We start from the raw sequence: 22,092 nt of genomic DNA on the forward strand, positions 1-22,092 counted from the left end.
TAAGGAGTGAATATATTTTGAAAATTTTGGAGAGTAAACACGTTCATTACAAAGGTAGAAATCCAAACAATCGAATCGACTGCAATCTGAGAAGTTACGCCAATACCGAACATAAATACGCATGGAAAACATTTCTGGATGATTGCATTTACCAATTCGTTAGGGCGGTTCATGCCGTTCACATTTGGCGCAAATCACCGATCGATTGTCTGCCTACTCCCGTATGACTTTCGAATCGGTCTAATGTGTCTGCTCCATCCGAGCCGAGTTGTAGTCTACGGCAATGTTTACGTCGCGTGTAGTGCTTTCGTTTAAACGTAAACATAGAGCAACATTTTAAACATCCATTTTGCTTCAGCCAGAAGGCATGGTTTTTAGAACGTTGTTGGATGCAACTCTTTCAAGTGAGAATTTGGGTCATTGGAGCAATTAGTGCAACCAGCAGTGTGTAGGTGTGCGGCATGTTACAATGCGCGCCTGGAACCGAAACTTTGTGGAAAGTAGGTAGTTGCAGAGATGTAGAGTAATTCAATTAACAAGGACCCATTGCTAGATAAATTTATGAATGTTTAAATGTTTGCATCATAAAGAAGTTTGCAGAAAACGGGCACAGTTATCACGAGTTTTAGTTTTAATAAAAACTTGGCATAAATCACCATTGTAGATGACAACGGATATATTAGACAAAATGTTCGGCAGTTATACTTTTCTACTCAAATTAATATAATTTACTGGAGCATGCAATGGTAACAAAACTAGCTTTTAGTTAAGATCAAAAGAAGCGAAATGCTTGAAAAATTGTTCTTATAAAACATGCATCGCCAGTGAATTTTATCAGCTTTTAAATCGAGGTGCTGAATACGACTTACCTCGTTTTTCCTGAAAAACAATAGTATGCTGTTAAATGTGTGTGCCACGAGCATGACATAGTTATTAACTGGTTTGTTATTAAGAAAGTGTAATTAAAATAGTTTTATTATAATAAGTTCTACGTTATCTAGACGTTGTAACTTCTGCTAGACTTACAGAATAATGGCATTAATGATTGATGATGTTCTCAATTTTCATTCCATAAAAGGCATCAAAATATTGTAACTTATCCTTACTCCTATCCAGTATATTTGGACTATTGTTTTCTCATAATCTAAAAATTTTCTTACTGCGCGGTCACTAAGAAAGAACGATAAGAAAAAATAGTCAGTTATTCGGTCTCAAAACCGGTTCGGGAGCAAAACCGATGGATCACTGATTAAGTCCACTCATATTCAATCGAGAATGCGATATGCAGTAATTCAATAATGTAAGTGTTAGTTTGCAACAATATCTTCTGTCCGTTGAGACATACTTTTTATAATACCTCTAAAATTTCATATCAATTTTTTTTTATTTCTATTAATAGTCTATTAGAAATTTAGAAATTCGAGCTCTAAAGCTGAATCATTAACACCGAATGAGAACTCGCATCAAAGCAAGTGTACTTCGTTAGGCATATTAGTAAATTTACTTTCGGGTCACAGAATGCGAAACCGTTACGTTTCCTGCTGTACTCGTTCCCGTTTACTTTGCAACCGTTCGAAGAAGACGGTGTAGTATCTGGTAGTTTTGCCGTTTAGCTAGAAAAGCATAAAGCTTACAATTTCTGCATTTGGCATTAGGGATCTTATCGTTTCGACCCCTTTTAGTGTGATTTTATGACAACTCGCAATTTCCATGTAGCACAGATTGGGAAATTTTTCCGCTATCACCGGAAGCGCTGCATTATCGAGCTGCAATTGGGAGAATCGAAAGGAACAGAAATACGATATTAATATTTTCGAAAACCTAGTTTATTTGTCGTAAAATAGTGCTTACTTTATCACAGCGGTACAGAGAAAAGTGACGGACAGAATTTGGTGGCATTAGTTCGAACAAGTTCTGAGGAACGTCAAGGTACCCTAGTTTGAGCTCGTGCAGCTGCTTGAGACGGTCGAGAAAACTGAAGGCCTCTTCAGTAAGCTGTTTAAAAAAATATTGTTCATATGGTTACTGAAATGTCTGCTGATTTTACTTTTCCTAACTACATACTTACATTAGGGCAAAACTCCAAAACTAAACATCGCAAGGACGCAATGTTGCAACTAATGTATTTCAGACATTCGTCATCTATGTCTGACTCGATAGCTTCCAGTGTGCGAAGATTTGGTGCAATATCTTTCAGCAATCGAAAGAAACCCTGTGTATCATCTACCAGCACCGAATGCAGATACATTCGGTCTAAAGACGGTATTGGTTTGCAACCTTGCAAAATGTTACACCTTATCCAGCCTTCAATTTTTAAACTCTGTCAAGGAAATCATCAATATACATTCTTACCATACTTAGGAAAGTATTATAATTCTCACCTTCAATTTCTTCAGTTGTCCTAAATGACTGAAAGATTTTTCCCCCAAGTTGTCCCCTTTCAAGTATAGCGTCCTCAGTTCTGGACAGCTCTCTGTGATGGCCATCAGTACTTCTTCATTAATGTTGCAACGTAACGTTATTTTATGCAGTTTTGGCATTCGTTGAAAAAACCTGCAAACCATCCGCACCGATTCGGGAATATCAAACTGTTGATCGTCACTGTAGAAATCTAGCACTTCTAGCTGGGAAAAGCGCAGTTCACAAAAAGGCAGAAAGTAGTCATCACGCTTAAAAAATACTGCCAACTCTCGCAGCTGAGAACTAAAATGGTCATACACGGTCAGCGCTCGTTCCGAATCGCAGTCCATATCTAAACTGACAATGTTGGGGGTCATAGTGCGAAAATCAATTTCGTCCAATTGCAGACCACCGTCATTTTCCAAGTACAGATGTTTCAGTTTTCGCATCACTGGAAAAGACATTCCTGCATCTCTCCTGCTTAAATCGGGACATATTCGAGACACAATAAAGAGACTCTCAAGATTGGGAACCTTAACGAAAAAAAGACTAGTGAGCTTAAACACGCTAGAGTTTCACGCTAGAGAAACTCACCTGCATCAATATTTGTCGCAAATCAGGGAGCATTATAAAATAGTTAGGACATATTTTCAACGTTATAATTGAATCTTCCAGTTTTTCAAGCACCGCCAGCAGCATATCGAGATCCAATTGGTCACTTCGATAATAAAAACCAACGTGACGGTACGCTCGGTCACTGTTCAGCAGATACCGTTCGTACTGATTTTGTATCCCATCTCGAAAATCTAATCTGAGCATTATTCGGTTCAGGAATCGTCCTGAAAAGGCCACCTGGCTCCACAATCGACATACCAGCGAAACGTTTTTCAAATCTTGCAATGGAAGGTGATCAAATATGTACGGAAGTATCTGGCAATTATAAGGACAATTTTGGTAGCGCTATTATAACAAATCGGATTATTTTCATTTACCTCCTCTGGTAGATCATCAATGTGCACTGCTTCCATCAAAAATATAAATTAATAACAATTCACTTTTTTTGGTTTATCGACTGGAGATAATCAATAATAAATTGCAACCAAAACAACCAGCTTTCGACTTTCCTTTAGCCCTCCCAGAGCCACCCACTGTTCAGAGTAGAGATGCCAGATATTTTAATGAAAAAGTGCTTCTAAAATTGGTAATAAAAATATTCAGTTAGGTAGCACAGCCTGCAGAAAACGATTTTAACAAGGGGATATTGGGAAGAAAAGTGCGCACATCTAAAAACGTTTTATTACGAAATCCAACAAACATGCTGCAAAACCTGCAAAACACCTGTATCTTACATTAGCATACTAAGTAACAATCATAAGTAAATCAACATATCTGGTAATCCTGATCCTGATGATTTCGATGTTTTCTTCGGCAACGGCGAGCGATGTCTTGTTTGGCGTCATTCACAAACGATGTCAATCGACCAGGTTAAAGGGTGCTGGGGGGCTTTAAAACACAAGTGCAATAGACCAAATCATCATACCGTCAATTGACAGATAGTGGCGCCCTTGTTTACATTTTGGAAAATTTTCCTTTTCGTTTATAGCGAATATAGCGTGTGTTTTAACATTTTACAGGCATAATGGCGTTTTAAATTCAGTCTTAATGCTGTTTAAACAACAAACTTGCCGTTTAACAGCTGAAACTTTTTTGAACTCTACGGTCTGTTTGTAAACAAGGGCGCCAGTATCTGCCAGATGACGTCACCTTGATTTGGTCTATTCCAAATATTAAAAAAAAAAGATTAAACGTTTTGTATCAGGCCTTACCACAATATTGCTATTTTCAAATCAAGCTGTAACTGAATGATAGCTGACTTTGCCGATTTTTAATTTTGTTTTTGGACGTCTGAAATCACATAAACCCTCCCTCCCCTCGTAGTTCAAAAGCGTCCGTTTTTTTAAAGCCCTCATCCATATTTGTGTGATGTCGGTTACGCACCGAATATGACAATCTTGCCATCCCGTTGGCGATACCTGGACCAGACGCAATGAGGTTTAAAAAGATATGCAAATGAAGACATTTGATGGTATTAGTAGCAAAAAATCAGAAAACGACGTCAAACTGCAAAAACAAACCGCGTCGGACAATGGGGTTTGTTTTTGGAGTTTGACGTCACGCTTCATCGTAATTGGTCGATTTACGATCCCACCCACACCATGATGAAATTTCTTCATTGCACTAACATCACTTAACCAACATTGCCACATCTGTATATATCACATTGGACCAGACGGCACTGAAAACTACTAAAATTTTACAAACAAAACAAAAAGAATTACATGCAAACAAAATTTACACAAAAAAGCCCGAATGTCTATTCTCTATGCTTTAACCGCTAAGTTTTCCTGGGTCGAAAAAAGAGCACTGCACTGGAATAAGCTACATATGCACTCAAATGAAATTCCGTATGATTATCATGTACCACATATAAACACAATCTACCCAGAAATTTACATAACATAACCTATATAAATGGTATATGCAAATTCTTCGCGTACACGTAAATTTATATGCCGCATTTTGCACCTTACTGGACACCGCAGTCCAAAAGTGCGATTGGCAGTGGCACAAAAAGTGCGACACAGTGAGATTGCTGTAGTAAAAAAGGGAGAGCTATAACGGCAATGTTGCTGTTTTGTTTTGTCATATACACTGGCATTAGAGAAAATAATGTGGATTAATCCAGGTACATCTGCAAAGAACAACTATTTGGCACATAGAGTTCATTTACTGGGCACATTGCAAAAATGTATGTGGGACACGGAAACTATACGAAAAACTTTCTTAGTATATGAGCTATAAATTGCCCTACCTACTGTGTTACCTGACTCACTGCGAAATGCGTTGTATTCGCGGGATCGTGTTGGTTCGAAAGGTTTCGAAAAATATCGCCCTTGTATCGAAAATATCGTTAATTTTGATCACTAAAAATAACGTACTTAAACGTTATATTTCATGTGCCAGTAGTACGCAATAATTTTATTGTGAAACTGAATTGTTATTTATGCAACTTTTTACAAATTAAATGCAATAACAAAAGCACAACTTACAAAAAATCGTTTGTTATCGATATTAACTGCATATGCTTTATAAACGAATAAAGCGTATGGTTACGTTTTATTTCAATAATACGCATATTCGCAGTGAGTCAGGTAAAACAGTAGCGTCAATTATGGATGATGTTTGATTATTTTTTAATGTGAGCACTTTCAAATTACCAAATTCGGTCCAGATCTGGCTTTAGTTTTCAAAAGGTCGCATAATGCATGTAAAAGGGTTGATTATTCGACCTTCTGAAAACTAAAGCCAGAAATGTTCATATTAAAGATGATCATATAAGCAGGGTTTCATAGTAGTTTCAATTAATTTGTAAATCTTGGTAAAAATATTTAAGAGTGGAAGGTTTTCGATGTTTTCGAGTTACTTCAAACATTTTTGAAATCTATTGGCATCTCTGGACTGGATGGTGCGTGCGGTCTGCAACCATATGATTTCGATTACAAGATTACAAGCGTGTTCCGTGTTCTTTAAAAAGTTGTTGATATTTCAAATCGGTTAGTTTAAACAGGACTTAGGAACAATAAACGCACTAGCTCGAATCTGTAACTTTCTGGTAAATACAACGATATTTTTGTTGCTGAGTGCCAAATTTATAGACCGACCTATACATCTGTCTAGTACTGTAAGTATAATTTATATTGGCTAATTCTAATCATATCAAGCGCTGAAGTCTTATCAACAGCAAATAACGATTGTCTCGTTTTAGACAATTCAAAACAGAGTGACTCAGCTGAAGTTATGGCGTTAAAAGCAATCATTTATAAGAATGGAGAGCTTGATGTTTTGGATCAACTTCTGTTGCCGGCGCAGTCGAAATATATTTCCGTAAAAGGAGTCGAGGATGGCTGGAAAGTGATAAATAAGATGCAGGTGCGCGGTGCGCCGGCAATTGCCATTGTAGGATGTTTATCCTTAGCTGTGGAAGTGAAGAATGAGAAATTCGATAGCAAAAACAACTTTCGGCGTGAGATTGAGGGTAAACTGAACTATCTGATTTCAGCTCGACCAACGGCAGTTAACATGAAGCTAGCAGCTGACGATTTGCTTAGTTTAGTAAATAAATTAGCGGACGATGAAACTATAACGCTAGAAAATATTAAACAAAATTTTTTGGACGCGGTTGAGGGCATGCTAGAAAAAGATATATCTGACAACAAAGCCATCGGAATGAATGGAGCAGATGTAATTCTCTCGCACACAACCAGTGATACGCCAATTAAAATATTAACCCATTGCAACACAGGATCTCTTGCAACTGCTGGTTACGGTACTGCGCTGGGAGTAATACGAAGACTGTGGGAAATCAAGCGCTTGGAACATGTTTACTGTACTGAGACTAGGCCTTATAATCAGGGAGCTAGGCTTACCGCTTACGAGTTAGTTCATGATAAACTTCCAGCTACTCTTATTCTCGATAGTATGGTAGCTTCGCTTCTGAAGTCTAACAAGATAGCTGCAGCAGTAGTGGGAGCAGACCGCGTTGCTGCTAACGGTGATACGGCCAATAAAATCGGCACTTATCAAATAGCGGTGGTTGCCAAGTATCATAACGTGCCGTTCTTTGTGGCAGCACCTTTCACCTCAATCGATCTTGCAATTCCGTCAGGAGACCGTATCACCATTGAAGAGAGGCCCGCCAGGGAGATGACTCACGTTGGAGAGCATAGAATCGCGGCGCCAGGCATTAATTGTTGGAATCCAGCGTTTGATGTGACCCCAGCGGAACTTATTACGGGGATCGTCACCGAAAAAGGCGTTTTCAAGCCGACTGAACTTCGTGACGCTGTTCAGAGAATAATCGGCAATGCAGCTAGCCAATGAATAATGGTGGTGGATCGGACTTCCGTTTTGCTACAGGAAAATGTAAAATGAAATTTTACATAGATAGTTATGAAAGTGTTACAATCAGATTTTTAGTCATTGCAATCTCTACAGGTTTTATTGATTTAAACTCAAATTTCAGTTCGGTTGCCATCAAACCGACACAACGTACCTTTATTTTCCTTAGAAATTTGGATGAAATTTTGAATTAAATAGTTTAGAACAGTAGCTAGTTGCACAGCGAATTGCTCTATATCTTACTAAGGTAGTAACAACATGCGATAGAAAGACATTCATGCACATGGTTGATTTAAACAATCAAAACAAGTTACGGCTCACATCAGATTTTGGCAGCAACAGCAACTCAAATAAGTCTCGTTTCCAATGCATCCCCCCCCATATAACACCACTATATCTACTGCTATGCAGAACTGCATTTTACTCTGAATTTAACTACAATATGCAAATGTCAGACAACACAAAATAAACAGCCTTGACTTATACCTACGTCATAGTTTCAATTGCCCCATGAAATATGATTGTTTTATTTTCAGATATGTGTGAAACTAAATATGATTTCATACAGCGCTAGCTGCACCTGTGAAAACGAAACTCAACCAAAATGTTTATTGCAGTGCAGTATGAATTCGACTGACCACTTTTCAAAGTAGGTTATTATATGAATAAAATTGGAATAAATAAATTGAACACATTATTTTCCTTATTTATTATAACTTACTTACTTATGTGTCCATGTCCGCCGGTCCGGCAGAACAAAGGGATGAAATCAGAGATCTCCACTGCTGACGGTTACCCGCCATGGCTTTTACCTATCGCCAGGACAGGTTCTCGTCTACAGCCCGGATGCCGTTGGCTAAGCTCCTTCGTTGATGACACCGACGATGGAGTTCCTCATTGGATATCCAATTATCAGGCACGAATAATGTATCGCAGGCACCGGTTAATGAATACCTGCAGTTTTTGCGTTGTCTCCGCTGAGACGCATCACGTTTCGCAGGTATACAGCAGTACGGATTTAACGTTTGAATTAAAGATTCGGGTTTTCGTACGTGGAGTGATCTGGTTTGAGCGCCAAATGTTTCGTAGACCTGCGAAGGCACCCCTGGCCTTCCTGATCCGTGTGGCTATATCAGTCTTAGTACCACCATCGGGCGTTGTTTGGCTACCAAGATATTGAAAGGCGTCTACCTGCTCAACTTGTTGTCCCGCTACTGTGAAGTTGGAGGAATTGTCAGCGTTCACTACCATAGACTTAGTTTTCGCTACATTGACTGTGAGCCTGCTGCTTGGGAGCTCTCGGAGAGGTCATCTAACTTGCTCTGCATATAGTTTCGGCGTAGTGCGAGCAAGACAATGTCGTCGGCTAGGTCGAGGTCATTGAGCTGCTCCATCGTTAGAGGATTTCAAGGCATTCCTCGATTTGGTATACTGTCAATTGCTCCAACTAATATCTCATCCAGAACGATGAGAAACAGAAGCGGTGATAAAATGCAGCCCTGTCTCACGCCAGCAGTAACCCTTATGGGGTCGGACAAGACGCCGTCGTGCAAAACCTTGCACGAGAACGCCTCGTACTGAGCCTCGATGAGATGGACTAGCTTATCTGGAACTCCTCTACGCCTAAGTGCGCCCCAGATGTTTTCGTGATTGAGTCGGTCGAACGCCTTTTCGAAGTCAACGGACACCAGCTGAAGAGAGTCCTGGAATTCGTTGATCTGCTCCAATATAATGCGGAGCGTTGTGATATGGTCTACACATGATCGGCCAGCACGGAATCCTGCTTGCTGCCGCCGGAGGGTAGCGTCGATCTTCTCCTGGATCCGATTGAGGATTACCTTACAGAGTACTTTGGGAGTAATACAGAGCAACGTGATGCCACGCCAGTTACCGCATTCAGTTAGGTCTCCTTTCTTAGGGATTTTGACCAATATGCCCTGCATCCAGTCCACCGGAAAAGTTGCGGTTTCCCAAATATTGCTGAAAAGCTGATGCATCATCTGGGCTGACAAAGATGGGTCAGCTTTGAGAATTTCAGCTGAAATACGATACGATACTCTTTGTTGGAGACGTGGACATCCCTACATCGTTATTGTCGGAGACGTCGACATTCGTAACATCGTTACGGCCAAGCTCTCTGGTCACAGTGACAGCTGTCATCAGTTGATGCTCGCCAGTGCTGACAACAGGACGTTCACGTTCCTGTTCCGTTTTACCGCGAAAATGAGACTCGCACAATTGTACCTCGTTGTTGTCCAATAAAGTTAAGTTTTAATTTGTTTAATGTACGGGTCGTGTTTTACATTCATATCGGGCACCTCCTCCACCCGAACCGTAACACTCTTGATCTCATCCAGCGATGGCGCCTCCGAGTTAACGCGATTAATTCGACGAACTGTAGGCATCATACGCTGCTGGTTTTGTTGTTCTCTGACATTTGAAACTCGGAAGAGTTGTTCAAAATGATAATTATAATAGACCGTTGTATTTGTATTAAAAAATGTGGCTTTTCGGTCTCGGGTTTCTTACGAAAACTTTATTTTACGTTTTCGGCTGACGTTTCGAAGGTCTATGCCTTCATCCTCGGAGCAACTATTGTTATAAAACATTACAATTATTTAAACAATCTTCGTCATTACACATACAATTACTTACAACGTTAACAAATGTTTTCTTAGTCAAGTGTTTACATTTAAACATGAGAATGTTGATTTTGTTTAACCCTCTATACTGAAAGTATAACAAAATGTTCAACAATTGTTCAAAATGTTCAGTCCATCGCTTAAGCTGTTCTGTACGGTCAGTCAATAGCTGACCAGCTCTGTCCTTTAGCGGCATCTTTGTATTCATCCTGGCACCACTAAGGCGGCGAGAAATATCGTACAACAAACGGATATCACCATTGGCGGCGGCGGTTTCTCCTTGTTCGGCTAGGGAGTTAGTCCAGGCTCTCTTGTCCCGCCTACAAGCACATTTAACAGCCCTCTCTAGTTCGGCGTATCGTTGAAGGGCAGCTGTCTTAGCCGATCTGGTCCGCGCTCGCTCAATGCCGGCTTTTGCCTCTCTCCGCTCGTCGATCTTCCTCCAAGTTTCATCCGAAATCCACTCCCCCCGCCCACTGCACGCTTTGCCGAGGGTTTCATCACTGGTCGTGATGAAGGCGTTCTTAATACCGGTCCATTGCTCTTCGACGGTTCCACCAGGTGGCAACTCCGAGGCTCGAGATTCAAATTGTTCAACAAAGACCCTTTTCACCTCAGGATTCTCCAATCGGCGGACGTCGTAGCGGCACCCAACTTTCTCCTCCCGTCGTTGGACACGTGCGACACGCAGACGTATCTCAGCGATAACAAGATGATGGTCGGATGCAATGTCAGCGCTGCGTTTGTTGCGTACATCAAGAAGGCTCCTTCTCCATTTCCGGCTGATGCAGATGTGGTCGATTTGGTTTTCTGTTCGGCCGTCGCGGGAAACCCACGTGACTTTATGTACTGGTCTATGGGGGAAGAGCGATCCACCAATGACCATGTCGTTATTACCACAGAATTCTGTAAACAGCTCCCCGTTTCCGCTCATCTCTCCTAGGCCATGGCGTCCCATGACGCGTACAAGGTCCGCGTTGTTTGAGCCAATCTTCGCGTTGAAGTCGCCCATGTGAATTTAGATGTCCCCCTTCGGGATTTTCTCAACCACGCTGTAAAAACTCTCTTTCTTCTGCAGGTCGGCAGCATCTGTTGGCGCATAGCACTGGATTGCCGTAAGGTTTTTAACCCGTGTTCTAAAGCTGGCAACGATTATTCGCTCATTTATTGGTTCCCACTTCATCAGGGCCGCATGTGCCCCTGGGCTCAGTAGGAATCCAACTCCTCTTTCTAAAGTAGCATTTTCACCTCGTATGCCAGAGTAGAGCAAGACTTGCCCGGATGATGTCCTGTGTTCGCCAGTACCCGGCCAGCGGACCTCGCTCAGCCCCATGATTTCAAGCTTCAGGCGGCTAGCTTCCCTTGCAAGTTGAGCCAGCTTGCCCTGCTGGGCAAGGGTCAGTATATTCCCTGTTCCGATTCGTGTCCGTGTTTTCATGCTAAAGATCGTTGCCAATAATCCAGAGAGATTTCTTCTTCCATTTTCGGTAACTCTTTTGTGTTCCGGTACAGTAGGCTGTTAACTTAAGGTCCTTATCCCGCTGATGGGGCTGCCATCTTAATGTGGGCGGGAGCCACTGTGCCCCCTTTCCTGTTAGCATACGACAACCGAGGTTGCGTACCCCAGCCGGCACTTCGTGGAGGTAGGAATAGGAGTTAATGAACAGAGGTTATGGAATGCACATGTTCACCCTTTGCCAGCCAATTTTTTATTTATTATAACCATGGCCAAAACTCCGTGTTCTGTTCCGGAATGTCAAACGGAGGCGTAGCGTGTGTGGGGAATCCGTTCCCAGAATTTTTATTTTTATAGCAAAAAGAAGCGTTAAAGATTAAAGGGCTGGTGGAGTGGTTGGCGTAAGGAAAGGAGAATCGCTGAATCGGAAGCCTTCTGTAGTGTAAATAGTACTGTAACACTTCCCATCCACTTTCGCATGCAACACACGAAGCGCAAAAACGAACCCAAGGATAAAACAGAAGCAATGCAGCAACGGGCGACCAGTTGATAAAATATTGTTTTAATTTTCTCATACATTTTTTAACAATTTTTGAATTTATGGTTAAATTAAGCTAGAATTTGATAAAATAAAACTTAAAACCTAATTATTTTATGTAAAGAAGTCCTCAGAATGGAATAGGCTTCGTCCTATTTAGTTTGGACACTATTAATTTTTTTGGCTTGAGTTCCTGTTACAAAACCTTAGCTTACTCAAAAAATAATATGCTCTAAACAAAATGGGATACTTCCAGATTTCGAACAGGAATGGTGTGAGCACCGCGGGATTCGCCGGAAAATTTTTGATGGGGACTGAATTGCGGCTGGTTTTAGGTTCGATATTGCCCTTGGTGCAACGGTAAAGATGGGCGCGCCGTGACCAGTAGTATTTGTTGGAGACGTGGACATCCCTACATCGTTACTATCGGAGACGTCGACATTCGTAACATCGTTACGGCCAAGCTCTCTGGTCACAGTGACAGCTGTCATCAGTTGATGCTCGCCAGTGCTGACAACAGGACGTTCACGTTCCTGTTCCGTTTTACCGCGAAAATGAGACTCGCACAGTTGTACCTCGTTATATTTTAATAAAGTTAAGTTTTAATTTGTTTAATGTACGGGTTGTGTTTTAATACATTTATATCGGTCACCTCCGAACGCGAACCGTAACAGTGGCGACGAGTAGTGAAACGAGGAATTTACTCATCAGTCAAAATTCCCTCACCCACGTGGACAATTAAGCGGGTTCATCAGGACATAACCCCAAACAGCAGCAGCAACCACCGGGAGTTAGTCAGCAGCAAGGCCTATTTCAAGCCACAGTAGGTCAAAAGCATCCCACAATGCAGCAGAATGGTGCAATTACAGCCGGACAGCCATCTCCAGATGCACCGTTCGCCCATTTCTTCCAGCAATTGATGCAGCAGCAGCTGATCTTTATGCAACAGCAACAGCAGCAGCTAATGCACCAGCAACAGGAATTCTTCAGGAAAGTTATGTCGTCCATACATGTCCAAGTTCTATCAAACCCTGAGATAATGCTCGATTCACTGGCGAATAACATAAAGGAATTCCACTACTGTCCAGAGCACAACAACATTACCCTGGAACATTTTGCGGAAAACTGCCAACGGTCGATGTGTTCAAAACGGGACACGGCAATGATAGATTCGACACCGACGTCATCAGTTCAGTATATCGGTCGAAAAAAGCAGTTCGCAAATCGTCCGTCAAAACCTTCAGTAAATTCTGGCAGCAGTGCCGAAACCATACCAGCTACGCCCTGTTGGTATTGCGGCGCAATGCACTTCGTCAAAGATTGCAATTATAAAAGTCACGAATGCGAAAAGTGCGGTATCATCGGGCACCGTGAAGGTTATTGTTCTAGTGTAAAACAAAATCGGAAAGCAACACACCGTAAACGCCAGCAGCCAGAGAGGTACGAGACAAAAGCAGTAAATGTATCATTGAATGCAGCAAACAACAAGCGCCGATACGTACAGTCGCAGCTCAACGGTGTGGAAGTGCAACTTCAGTTGGACACTGGGTCCGACGTCAGTATTGTTTCAAAACAAACGTGGGAGAGAATAGGCAGACCGCCAACATCGACTGCTAGGAAAAAAGTAACGACAGCAACAGGAGATCCCCTGCAGTTTCTGTTTAAGTTTGAGTGTGATATCTTCATTAATAATAATCATCAGCAAGGACAGTTTTATGTTGTGAAGAAACCAGTTCATCTTCTTGGCAATGATTTGCTCGATGCGTTCTCCTTATGGAGAGAACCGATCAGTGAATATTGCAACAACATTTTTAGTCAAACACAGCGCACTCAACAGTTCTACTCCAGGAAAAAGACCAGCAGAACTCATATGCAAAACCGGTTTGGAAAATCTTCGTCCACCGTTAATAATCGATCAAAAAGTGACACTGCAGTAAATCGTCAGTACAGCAGAGGTGATTATGTGTACACTAAAATTTTTATCAAAAATCAATGGCACTGGACATCAGGCAAAATTTTGGAACGTGTTGGTCATGTAATGTATAATGTTTTGGTAAACGATCGCAAGCTGGTACGATCTCACGTAAATCATATTCGAGATTGTAACACACACAGTAAGCCAGTATCAAAGAAACTTAAGAAGCTACCGCTCAGTATCCTGCTAAATGTTTGGAATACCAGCATTCCCGTTAGTGTCAATTCGTCAGCACAGTCAACATCAGTAAGCTTGCAGTCATCAAAAGCGCATGCGGAGGCACCGGTTGTTCCAGCGTAATCAACATGATCTTCGTCATCAAGTTCGTCATTCGACTTCATGTCTGCAACCGAAAATGAATCAGCTGTTCAGGTTCCTCGCCGCTCTTCCCGTACACGAAGGACTTCGCAACGGTTCAACCCTTACCAGCTGAATTAGAGGGGAGATGTTGGAGACGTGGGCATCCCTACATCGTTACTGTCGGAGACGTCGACATTCGTAACATCGTTACGGCCAAGCTCTCTGGTCACAGTGACAGCTGTCATCAGTTGATGCTCGCCAGTGCTGACAACAGGACGTTCACGTTCCTGTTCCGTTTTACCGCGAAAATGAGACTCGCACAGTTGTACCTCGTTATATTTTAATAAAGTTAAGTTTTAATTTGTTTAATGTACGGGTTGTGTTTTAATACATTCATATCGGTCACCTCCGAACGCGAACCGTAACAGTATTCACTCACAGGCAACATTCCGACCTTAACCCATTTCCTCCCAGCGTTGCGAAAACGCAACGCACTTTCAATCAATTCTAGAGATGGCTAGGTTTAAGATATCAACTCGGACCCTGAGAAACAAAGAGAGATTGGAAAAAAATCCAGCATCTCAAGATTTTCAAAATGTTATCTTTCTCGTTCGCTCCAACGCTGTTTGATGCTAGCGCTGGCTCGGCCTTAAGACGATATCGAAATTCATACTGCGTCCTTGTCAGCTCGGTCTCGCTTTACTCAACTTACCCAACATGTTAAGTAGGTAGCTAAGCCTATACGATGAGGGATTCCCTGGTGGTTTCCCCGGTTTTGCCCAACAAACATTTTTGTTGAATAGTAGCTTATTCAACTATGGTATAGTCAATTACTGGCTAACAAGCGCTCGATAAGTCATCATTCACAGTGCACTACGTGCTCCCTGTTCCTATTAGCACACTACCGACGGTGCAACCAAAGACTGGTATTTGGTCGACCCCAGGCCCGGTTGCGTCCCAACCGGCACCGCGTTGACTGATGCTGCCCGTTATAGTTCGTGTTTTATTGTGTAAGGCTATGCGACCCGATCACTGGTCTATACATCGCTTCCCTACCGACCTGAGCGTTCATATGCTCGCTGACTGTCTTGATGTCCCGTGGTGTGCAGCTTTATGATGATGTAGGAAAAGAAACCGCATAGTATCCTCAATATACACATTCTCTCGTTGATCGCCTTCAAATCAAGTACGCAAGCCTGTATTTTGCTCATCATTAGAAACTCCTTTCCCAACCCATTGAAGGCTCCACTGCAAAACCTCTATGCCCACTGCTGAGTCCAGGAAACGGGACATCGTTGCGATCAAAGTTGATGTAGGTACCAGACAGCAGGGAGGATCCGATATCTTTATGGAGAAATCCACGGTTACATCACTACCGGAAATGACATTAGCTGAGGCCCGTTTGGAACCATACACAAACAGGGGAGTACCTGGGGATAGGGGAGTATAGAGTGGTTCCAGGTGGTTTTTATAGGATTTTTTATAATCGACGGAGAACACGGTAGGAGAAAGTAATGAAACGAAGGTGTTTATAGTACCTCAGAGGAGGCAAGACGTGGGGGAGAAAGGAGCAAAAAATTAGGTAAAGAAGGGTCATTGGAGAAACGTTGCTTGGAAAGTGTACCGTTCCTCTTTCCTCTTTCTAAGCGTTCCTTTTATTCACTCCAAAGCTGACTCGCAAATTCTACTAAAACGCTTAAAATAATTTAAAAATATTCATCGAAATAAAAGCCTTGGTTTAGATTTTCCAGATTTTCGTTTATTTTTATACAATTTTACATAATAATCGAAAGCGATGCAGTCATTTCATGCTTCTATTTTCTCGTTCTTGTTACATCTTGTTAGTCGTTTTTCACGGATTTCCTATAGCTTTCTCAAAAAGCAATGATTACGTGACATCTTGATTTGACTCGCTGGAAACAGTTTACTGACTTAGTAGGTCTTAGTCATACACAATATTCAATGTAATTGAGATCGGAAAAGGGTTCGTTAGTAGAACAGTTACACGCCTAGCTGATCTACAGCTCGTAACGACGAATTTTTCAGGAAGAAAGTTTACAAATTGCTCTGTCTAATCTAAACTGTCCCCAGCGCTATCGCCAAACTGCTGGTATAATATTTATCCTAACGACGAAGCATTGCCATTCATTCTAGCTCACATAAGCCTTTTAGCGCTTATTATTTTACTTCAAGCCTGTTCCTGTAGCAGCATTAATTATGATTGGTTTTTCCATTTTGTTTGTTAATATTTTTGCTGTTACTTTGATTATAGTTGTGCACAAGTGCAAAAAGCAAGCCGTAGATAGTTTATTGTAAGTTTATTTTATGCTTTACGCTTGTTCGTTTAAGCTTGTCACTGGATGTCCTAGGGTTATTATATCTAACATTGCGGTTTTAGAGATTTCTTACGCTTTGTTTTAGTGTATAATTTTTGCTGTTGTTTACCAGAGGAAAAAAAACATTGTTTCACTCCCACGCTTGCCCTGTTGTTGTTGTTGTTGTTGTTGTTGTTGTTGTTCCAGTCAACTAGTGCTGCAATTCTTCGCTTTGTTCAAAATTAGGGAAACAGAATCAGGCTCAGGCTGTCCAATGAAGCAATTGCTCGGATTAACCACAAAATTTAGCTGTTGCACTTCCGGTTGGCGAAATATAAATAGCATTTTTCTCGAGGCTCACATTCAAAGTTTGCTCGCATTTTTTTCACTATAGTTAGTCACAAAAAGCTCCTAGATAAAAATAATATTTTTTTTTGTTATAAATATACCTTTTTTTTTGTTTCAGCTAGATAATTTCTTGTCACATATTTTTGTTTGAATACATACTTTTTTGTTCGTTTCGAAGGCAAGAAATTTTTTTTGAGATTTTTTTTAGTATTTCATTTATATTTACATTTCCATGCTTGATGTTGTGACGCGAATGCATGAGTTTTCCCAGCTTTGCTAGTGCATAGAGTTTTTACTATGACAGTTGTATAAGACTAATGTTTTCTTGCTGTTACTGCAACATCCGTTTTTCAATACTAAAACGCACTTCCTGTACTATAGTTTGGGATGTTGGTCTGTCGCGGTTTCTGAAGCATGACTACATTTTCTTCTCCTCGGCGATCCAAATAAAGAGACGCCATTTTTCCACAAACAACGTGTTTTCGCTGTAGGCAATATTTTCATTTCGTTCGTAACGAAAGTGTCAATTTTGGATTGCAGGAAGTTTGCAATTTTTGGTGTGGATTCAATAAATAAAAACTAACTATTGGTCTGGGTTGGAATAAATGTTAAGTAAATTAGAAAAAATAAAATGAAATACAGAAAAGATTCTGTTCACATATTCCGCTGAAGCACATACACTAATCACTATTTTTTCGTCTACCTTTACAATTCTTATGTAGTCCTTCAAGCCGATTTGGTTCCGTTTAATGATGGGATATGTCGTGTCTTAAGTATGGTTGAGAAAATCAAATAACTCTGCTCACTGATGTGCTATTCTGATGTAAAACCAAAAACTACACAATTAGCGTAAACTCTTCTGGCCTGACCATAAATAATTCACATACTATTTTACCACATTAAAATGCAACATTTGAGGAACAACATTTTGTTGACAGGTGGCAGCTTTGATTGAGTCAGCAATCATACTGCAAGCTGTTGGTACTCAGTCAAACAAAAATAGTACCTCCATGTTTGCTGAATTGTTGTGTTGTCCGGCCTTTAAAATCTAAAAACTTTATCTCTCAATGTAAACAAACTCAGAACGTAATTATTCCAATTGTGGTTCGAAGGAGAATTCCTGCAAGCGATAGAGAGACTACCTAAGCATTGACTCAAAGGAGCATTTGGCCAAGTATCGACGAGTGTGGCACCAGTTGACCACGATCCTGAGGAATAAAAAGTGCCAAAAGGAGGGCGGAGATCGCGAAAAATTAGAATAACTATTCCGGGCTAATGACAAGGAGGCAAAACGAAGGTTAAGAGGAGTGTTGGAGCGCCAACAAACGGATAGCAGCATCCTGACTCGAGGACATACAACGAGAAATCAGATAGGTTAAGACAAATGGAACTGACGAAAAGGACCGACTCGCAGTAGAACTTTACAAACATGGTAAGGAACCACTAGTAACGGCATTTCATTAGATAATTTTCGGGGTTTTTGAAGGAGAAGAAACTATCGGACGAGAGGGTGGAAGGTCTGGTTAGTGATTTGTCCCGTCTACAAAACGGAAAATCGGCTTGATTGCTGTAATTAACGAGGCATTACGCAAATTACGCCGCCTAAAAAGCGTATTTCCCCATGTTGTTTGCCGTCTATTCCCAACCTGGGATTTCTGCTGTACACAGTGAATGCAAGAAAAGAGATGCAGTAAACAGTCAATCCTAAAATCAATCCTACTTTTCCATTCGCAAGACATTTCTATATCTAGCTTTTAACGAGCTCAATAGAGAGCAGAAATACTACGAACACGGATTATGCCGTTCACAATTAACAATTTGTAACAATTTGAATTTTATTATACAGCTTTTTGCGAGCCATAATGGCAAACAGCATAATCGGCGTTTATATTTGAAAAACATTTTTGACATTTTTTGTATTCACGACTTCGAAGGTAAGGTGCTGCCACCTGGATAAGCTTAGTATCCAGCTTTTTACGAGCCATAATGGCAGAAGTATTTGTAATATTTGAACATCATTACTTTCCCCTACCGTCCCTTCATCAATTGTAGAACCACCGTTTCAAAAATATTAATACATATGCTTGACCGCATTTCAAGGTCAAGACTAAAAACACACGAGGTTTGGTCCATGTCCGTAATATTTCAACAATATTTTTGACATTTCTGTATACATCGCACATTTCTTTTCCCTACGTTCTCATAGAAAAATTAAAGGAACGTGCGGAAATAAAATGTGCGATGTAAACAGAAATGTCAAAAAGGCCGTTTAAATAATACGGACACAATTCGTGTTCGTAATATTTAAACAGCATTTTTGACATTTCTGTAATACATCGCATGTTTTTTTTCTGCACAGATTGTAGCGTCCGCCATAATGACTCGTAAAAAGCTGGATGCTTCTATCCAGCTTTTTACGCAGCGTACTTGCCATGTAATAATCCTAAAGCCGCTTGGTTCTATTGAAAAAAAAAATGCTTAGCTAACAAAACCGTAATAAGACTGTAAATAAAGCGAATTTCTTGTGGTTGCTTACATGTATTGGCACTATCCAGCTTTTAATCCAGGCGCATAAACTACGAGCTGCAGGCATTAGTTGCAGAGATTCCCATCGAACATCTGGTAAAAGTCGGAGAGTTATGATACGCCGATCACCAAGCGGGGACGGAGGACATCGAAATATGTTCTCTTCATGAACTGCATCAGCATCTGTTACAGAGGGGCCCAATGAGCTAGCTGGATCTAGCGAGTGTCGAGACGCCCGAGGAATTGGCGATGAGTAGCGCAGGACCAAGTCTCCTCGAATATTTATAACAGCGACGCGACGGTCACGAATTGCTCATATACGGGTGTATTACCTGTCGTCTATGGCTCCGTCTGCGGACGACTTTAGAGTATAGCACAATTACAGGGCTAATGGTGCGTTCCTATTGACACTAGCAGCCTCTCCCAGTCGTGATTTGAACATACAACCACTCGTTTGTGTAGACCAGTGTTATACCTCGAGGCCAATTGGGAGGTTTAAGGTATTCTACCAAGTGCTACACCGCCGCCTATCGAATTACCAGCGAGCAGCGGGGGCGGACCAGATTTTCGCGATACGGCAAATATATAGAAATGTCATAAGTATACCAATACATGCCCACTTGATATTTGTGTATCGACCTCAAGTCAGCACAGAACATAATCGATCGAGACCAAGTTGCTAGCGTTAGCGTAAACGAGATACGATATCACCATCGCTACTCTTCACATAAGTTAGCTCCTCGGTTGTCAGTGAGGGCCACGACTCCTGAGCCCGCAGTGATGTTAGCTCTTGGTAAAGCAAATGACATAAAGGTAGACTAACCTCGTCAAAAATATTAATGAGATAAAGGTGCGAGTTGGTTGATCGAGACCACGTATGAGAGATAATGCACAACTATGCATTTTCGGAAAAACAGACACGATTGGCCAAAACGACGATATAAGTACCTCGAGTGTTTGAGATGTTCTCGAATACTTTTGAATCCCTAAGAGGTAGCGGCAAGGGGATGGGTTCCCTTGCTTGCTGCTTGCACTAAATTCCAAGTGGATGTGTTCCGAACAACGGGGCAACACGATGACATTGACTACAAGGCACGCGCAACTTTGGGGTGTGGGTGATTTCACAGTCGCTTAGCAATCAGTTCCCCAGTGGAGCTTTACCGTGTGGGTGAATCACAGCCGCTTTGAAATATAAATTCCGCTACTTCATCTACAGTTCTTTTTTTGGTTCTTCACAGTAGTAAGAGTGATGTACGGCAAGAAGGCAATTGCCATCCACGTCGTTCGCCAAAGGCAGAAGGAAGCTAACCCACTGACATTTCATATCGTTAATCCGTTCCGTTCCGATTCGTTCATTCGTGCGTTATCGTCATAGTGAAAAACGTCGGATTTGGTGGGGGAGTATGTTGCGGCAAAAAGTCGCATTGTAATGTATTGGTAGACACGAACATCAGACTAGAAGTCGTGCATTTGGCCTTACTAACAGCCGCCGATAACGATATTAACAAAAAAAAAATGCAAAGGCACAGTGTCAACATAATAAACAGAGAAAAAATAAGAAACGAAAAGAATTCGTCCTTCCAAATTCACAGATTCTAACGAGTAGTTCAACAAAGAAACATTAGTGTTATTTCTGTTAGTCCCACTCGTTTGCTTAGAAAAATAATTATCGGGTAAAATAAAGTTGGAAGAAAATTAGAGCGAGTGGCACACCTGACCAAGTGCAAATGAAGTACATCACACAGAGCATATTGTTATACAACCATCCTGCAAAAACTTTTCGTGAAGATTACGTATATCGACTGAGAAAGATTTTACCATAAATTATTTCTAATGAATCCATTGTTGATACGTTGAAACATATACATATTTAACGTTAACTTACTGCGTAAGGGTCCAAACAATTGGGCTTCAACGAGCGCAAAAAAATCAATCATTCCAAATCAGTCACACGGTGCACCCTGTTATTTCTACATGTTCTTATTAACCCTATGCATTGTTAAGTCACATTGAACCGCTAGACAACTGGCAATTATTATAAGCATTCTCCAATCAAAATTATAATGGTCTACGATTGGGCGGTACTCGCTATTGATATTGCCTTCTTCGAAAAGGTGACTCTGCTAACACGACGGTAACAGGGGATTTTCTTTGCTGGTTTTGTTGTTTAAAGTACTATCGTTAATGTTGTTCCTATCATAAATAGTTTTGCAATTGGTGCTGGTAGCAGGTTGATTCCTGCTGTTAGCTGTAGTTGTTGCTCTTGGTGCGGTGGTGGCGGTTGCTGCTGCTGCGTCATAATGATTGCTACATTTACTGCTAATGGACGGCACATTCGTCGTTGTCGTCGTCCTGACGAAGAAAGATTCCGACGAGAGCGCCGTGGATGGGCCCGATGCAATGGAATGCGAAGATAAGGGTGATTTGCGGCTAGTGCTGGTGGTGAATGTGATTTTTCGCCAGGCTGCTGGCAGCATTATATGCTACGGACTGCTGGGATACTCGAAGATTTTTCTGCTTATCAACGGCGACTGCAGGTGCCGATGTGGGATGACCTCCCGCTCTGGGGCAAGTGACCAGATTTCCTAAATTACAATCGGGGGCTTGATTTACTACACGGTTGGTAATACGGG

At 41.3% G+C, this 22,092-nt stretch overlaps 3 protein-coding genes across 4 annotated transcripts in view; 1 reads left to right on the plus strand and 2 right to left on the minus strand.

The window, feature by feature from the left end:
• Positions 1-1,106: 1,106 nt before the first annotated feature.
• LOC128737606 (uncharacterized) lies at positions 1,107-3,538 on the minus strand. The gene is made up of 6 exons (XM_053832281.1): positions 3,393-3,538; positions 2,995-3,330; positions 2,382-2,933; positions 2,069-2,320; positions 1,852-1,995; positions 1,107-1,766 (listed from the first exon to the last, which is right to left on the minus strand). Exons 1-6 carry the CDS (start codon positions 3,426-3,428, stop codon positions 1,614-1,616), a joined length of 1,473 nt encoding a protein of 490 aa, XP_053688256.1. The 5' UTR covers positions 3,429-3,538; the 3' UTR covers positions 1,107-1,613.
• Positions 3,539-5,938: 2,400 nt separating this feature from the next.
• LOC128737607 (methylthioribose-1-phosphate isomerase) lies at positions 5,939-8,053 on the plus strand. Its single transcript, XM_053832283.1, has 2 exons — positions 5,939-6,142; positions 6,227-8,053. Exon 2 carries the CDS (start codon positions 6,259-6,261, stop codon positions 7,339-7,341), a length of 1,083 nt encoding a protein of 360 aa, XP_053688258.1. The 5' UTR covers positions 5,939-6,142; positions 6,227-6,258; the 3' UTR covers positions 7,342-8,053.
• Positions 8,054-20,248: 12,195 nt separating this feature from the next.
• Positions 20,249-22,092, minus strand: part of LOC128737605 (protein Fe65 homolog) — a 47,544-nt gene continuing 45,700 nt past the window's right edge. The window contains exon 12 of one of the 2 annotated variants that reach the window (XM_053832280.1): positions 20,249-22,044. The gene's annotated coding sequence lies outside the window, so the exon portion shown is untranslated. Of the gene's footprint in view, positions 22,072-22,092 lie in introns of both variants that reach the window. The other variant, XM_053832279.1, reaches the window with a different exon arrangement.

This window comes from Sabethes cyaneus, chromosome 2 (genome assembly GCF_943734655.1).
Source record: "Sabethes cyaneus chromosome 2, idSabCyanKW18_F2, whole genome shotgun sequence".
Classification (NCBI taxonomy): Eukaryota; Metazoa; Arthropoda; class Insecta; order Diptera; family Culicidae; genus Sabethes; species Sabethes cyaneus.

Excerpts from the sequence above, each read along its gene's own strand:
- LOC128737607 (XM_053832283.1), top strand. The coding sequence starts at position 6,259 with ATGGCGTTAAAAGCAATCATTTATAAGAATGGAGAGCTTGATGTTTTG.
- LOC128737606 (XM_053832281.1), bottom strand. The coding sequence starts at position 3,428 with ATGGAAGCAGTGCACATTGATGATCTACCAGAGGAG. Across the intron at positions 3,331-3,392 it reads TTGATGATCTACCAGAGGAG|ATACTTCCGTACATATTTGA; the intron begins GTAAATGAAAAT and ends TATAATTGCCAG. Across the intron at positions 1,767-1,851 it reads CTCTGTACCGCTGTGATAAA|CTCGATAATGCAGCGCTTCC; the intron begins GTAAGCACTATT and ends TCCCAATTGCAG.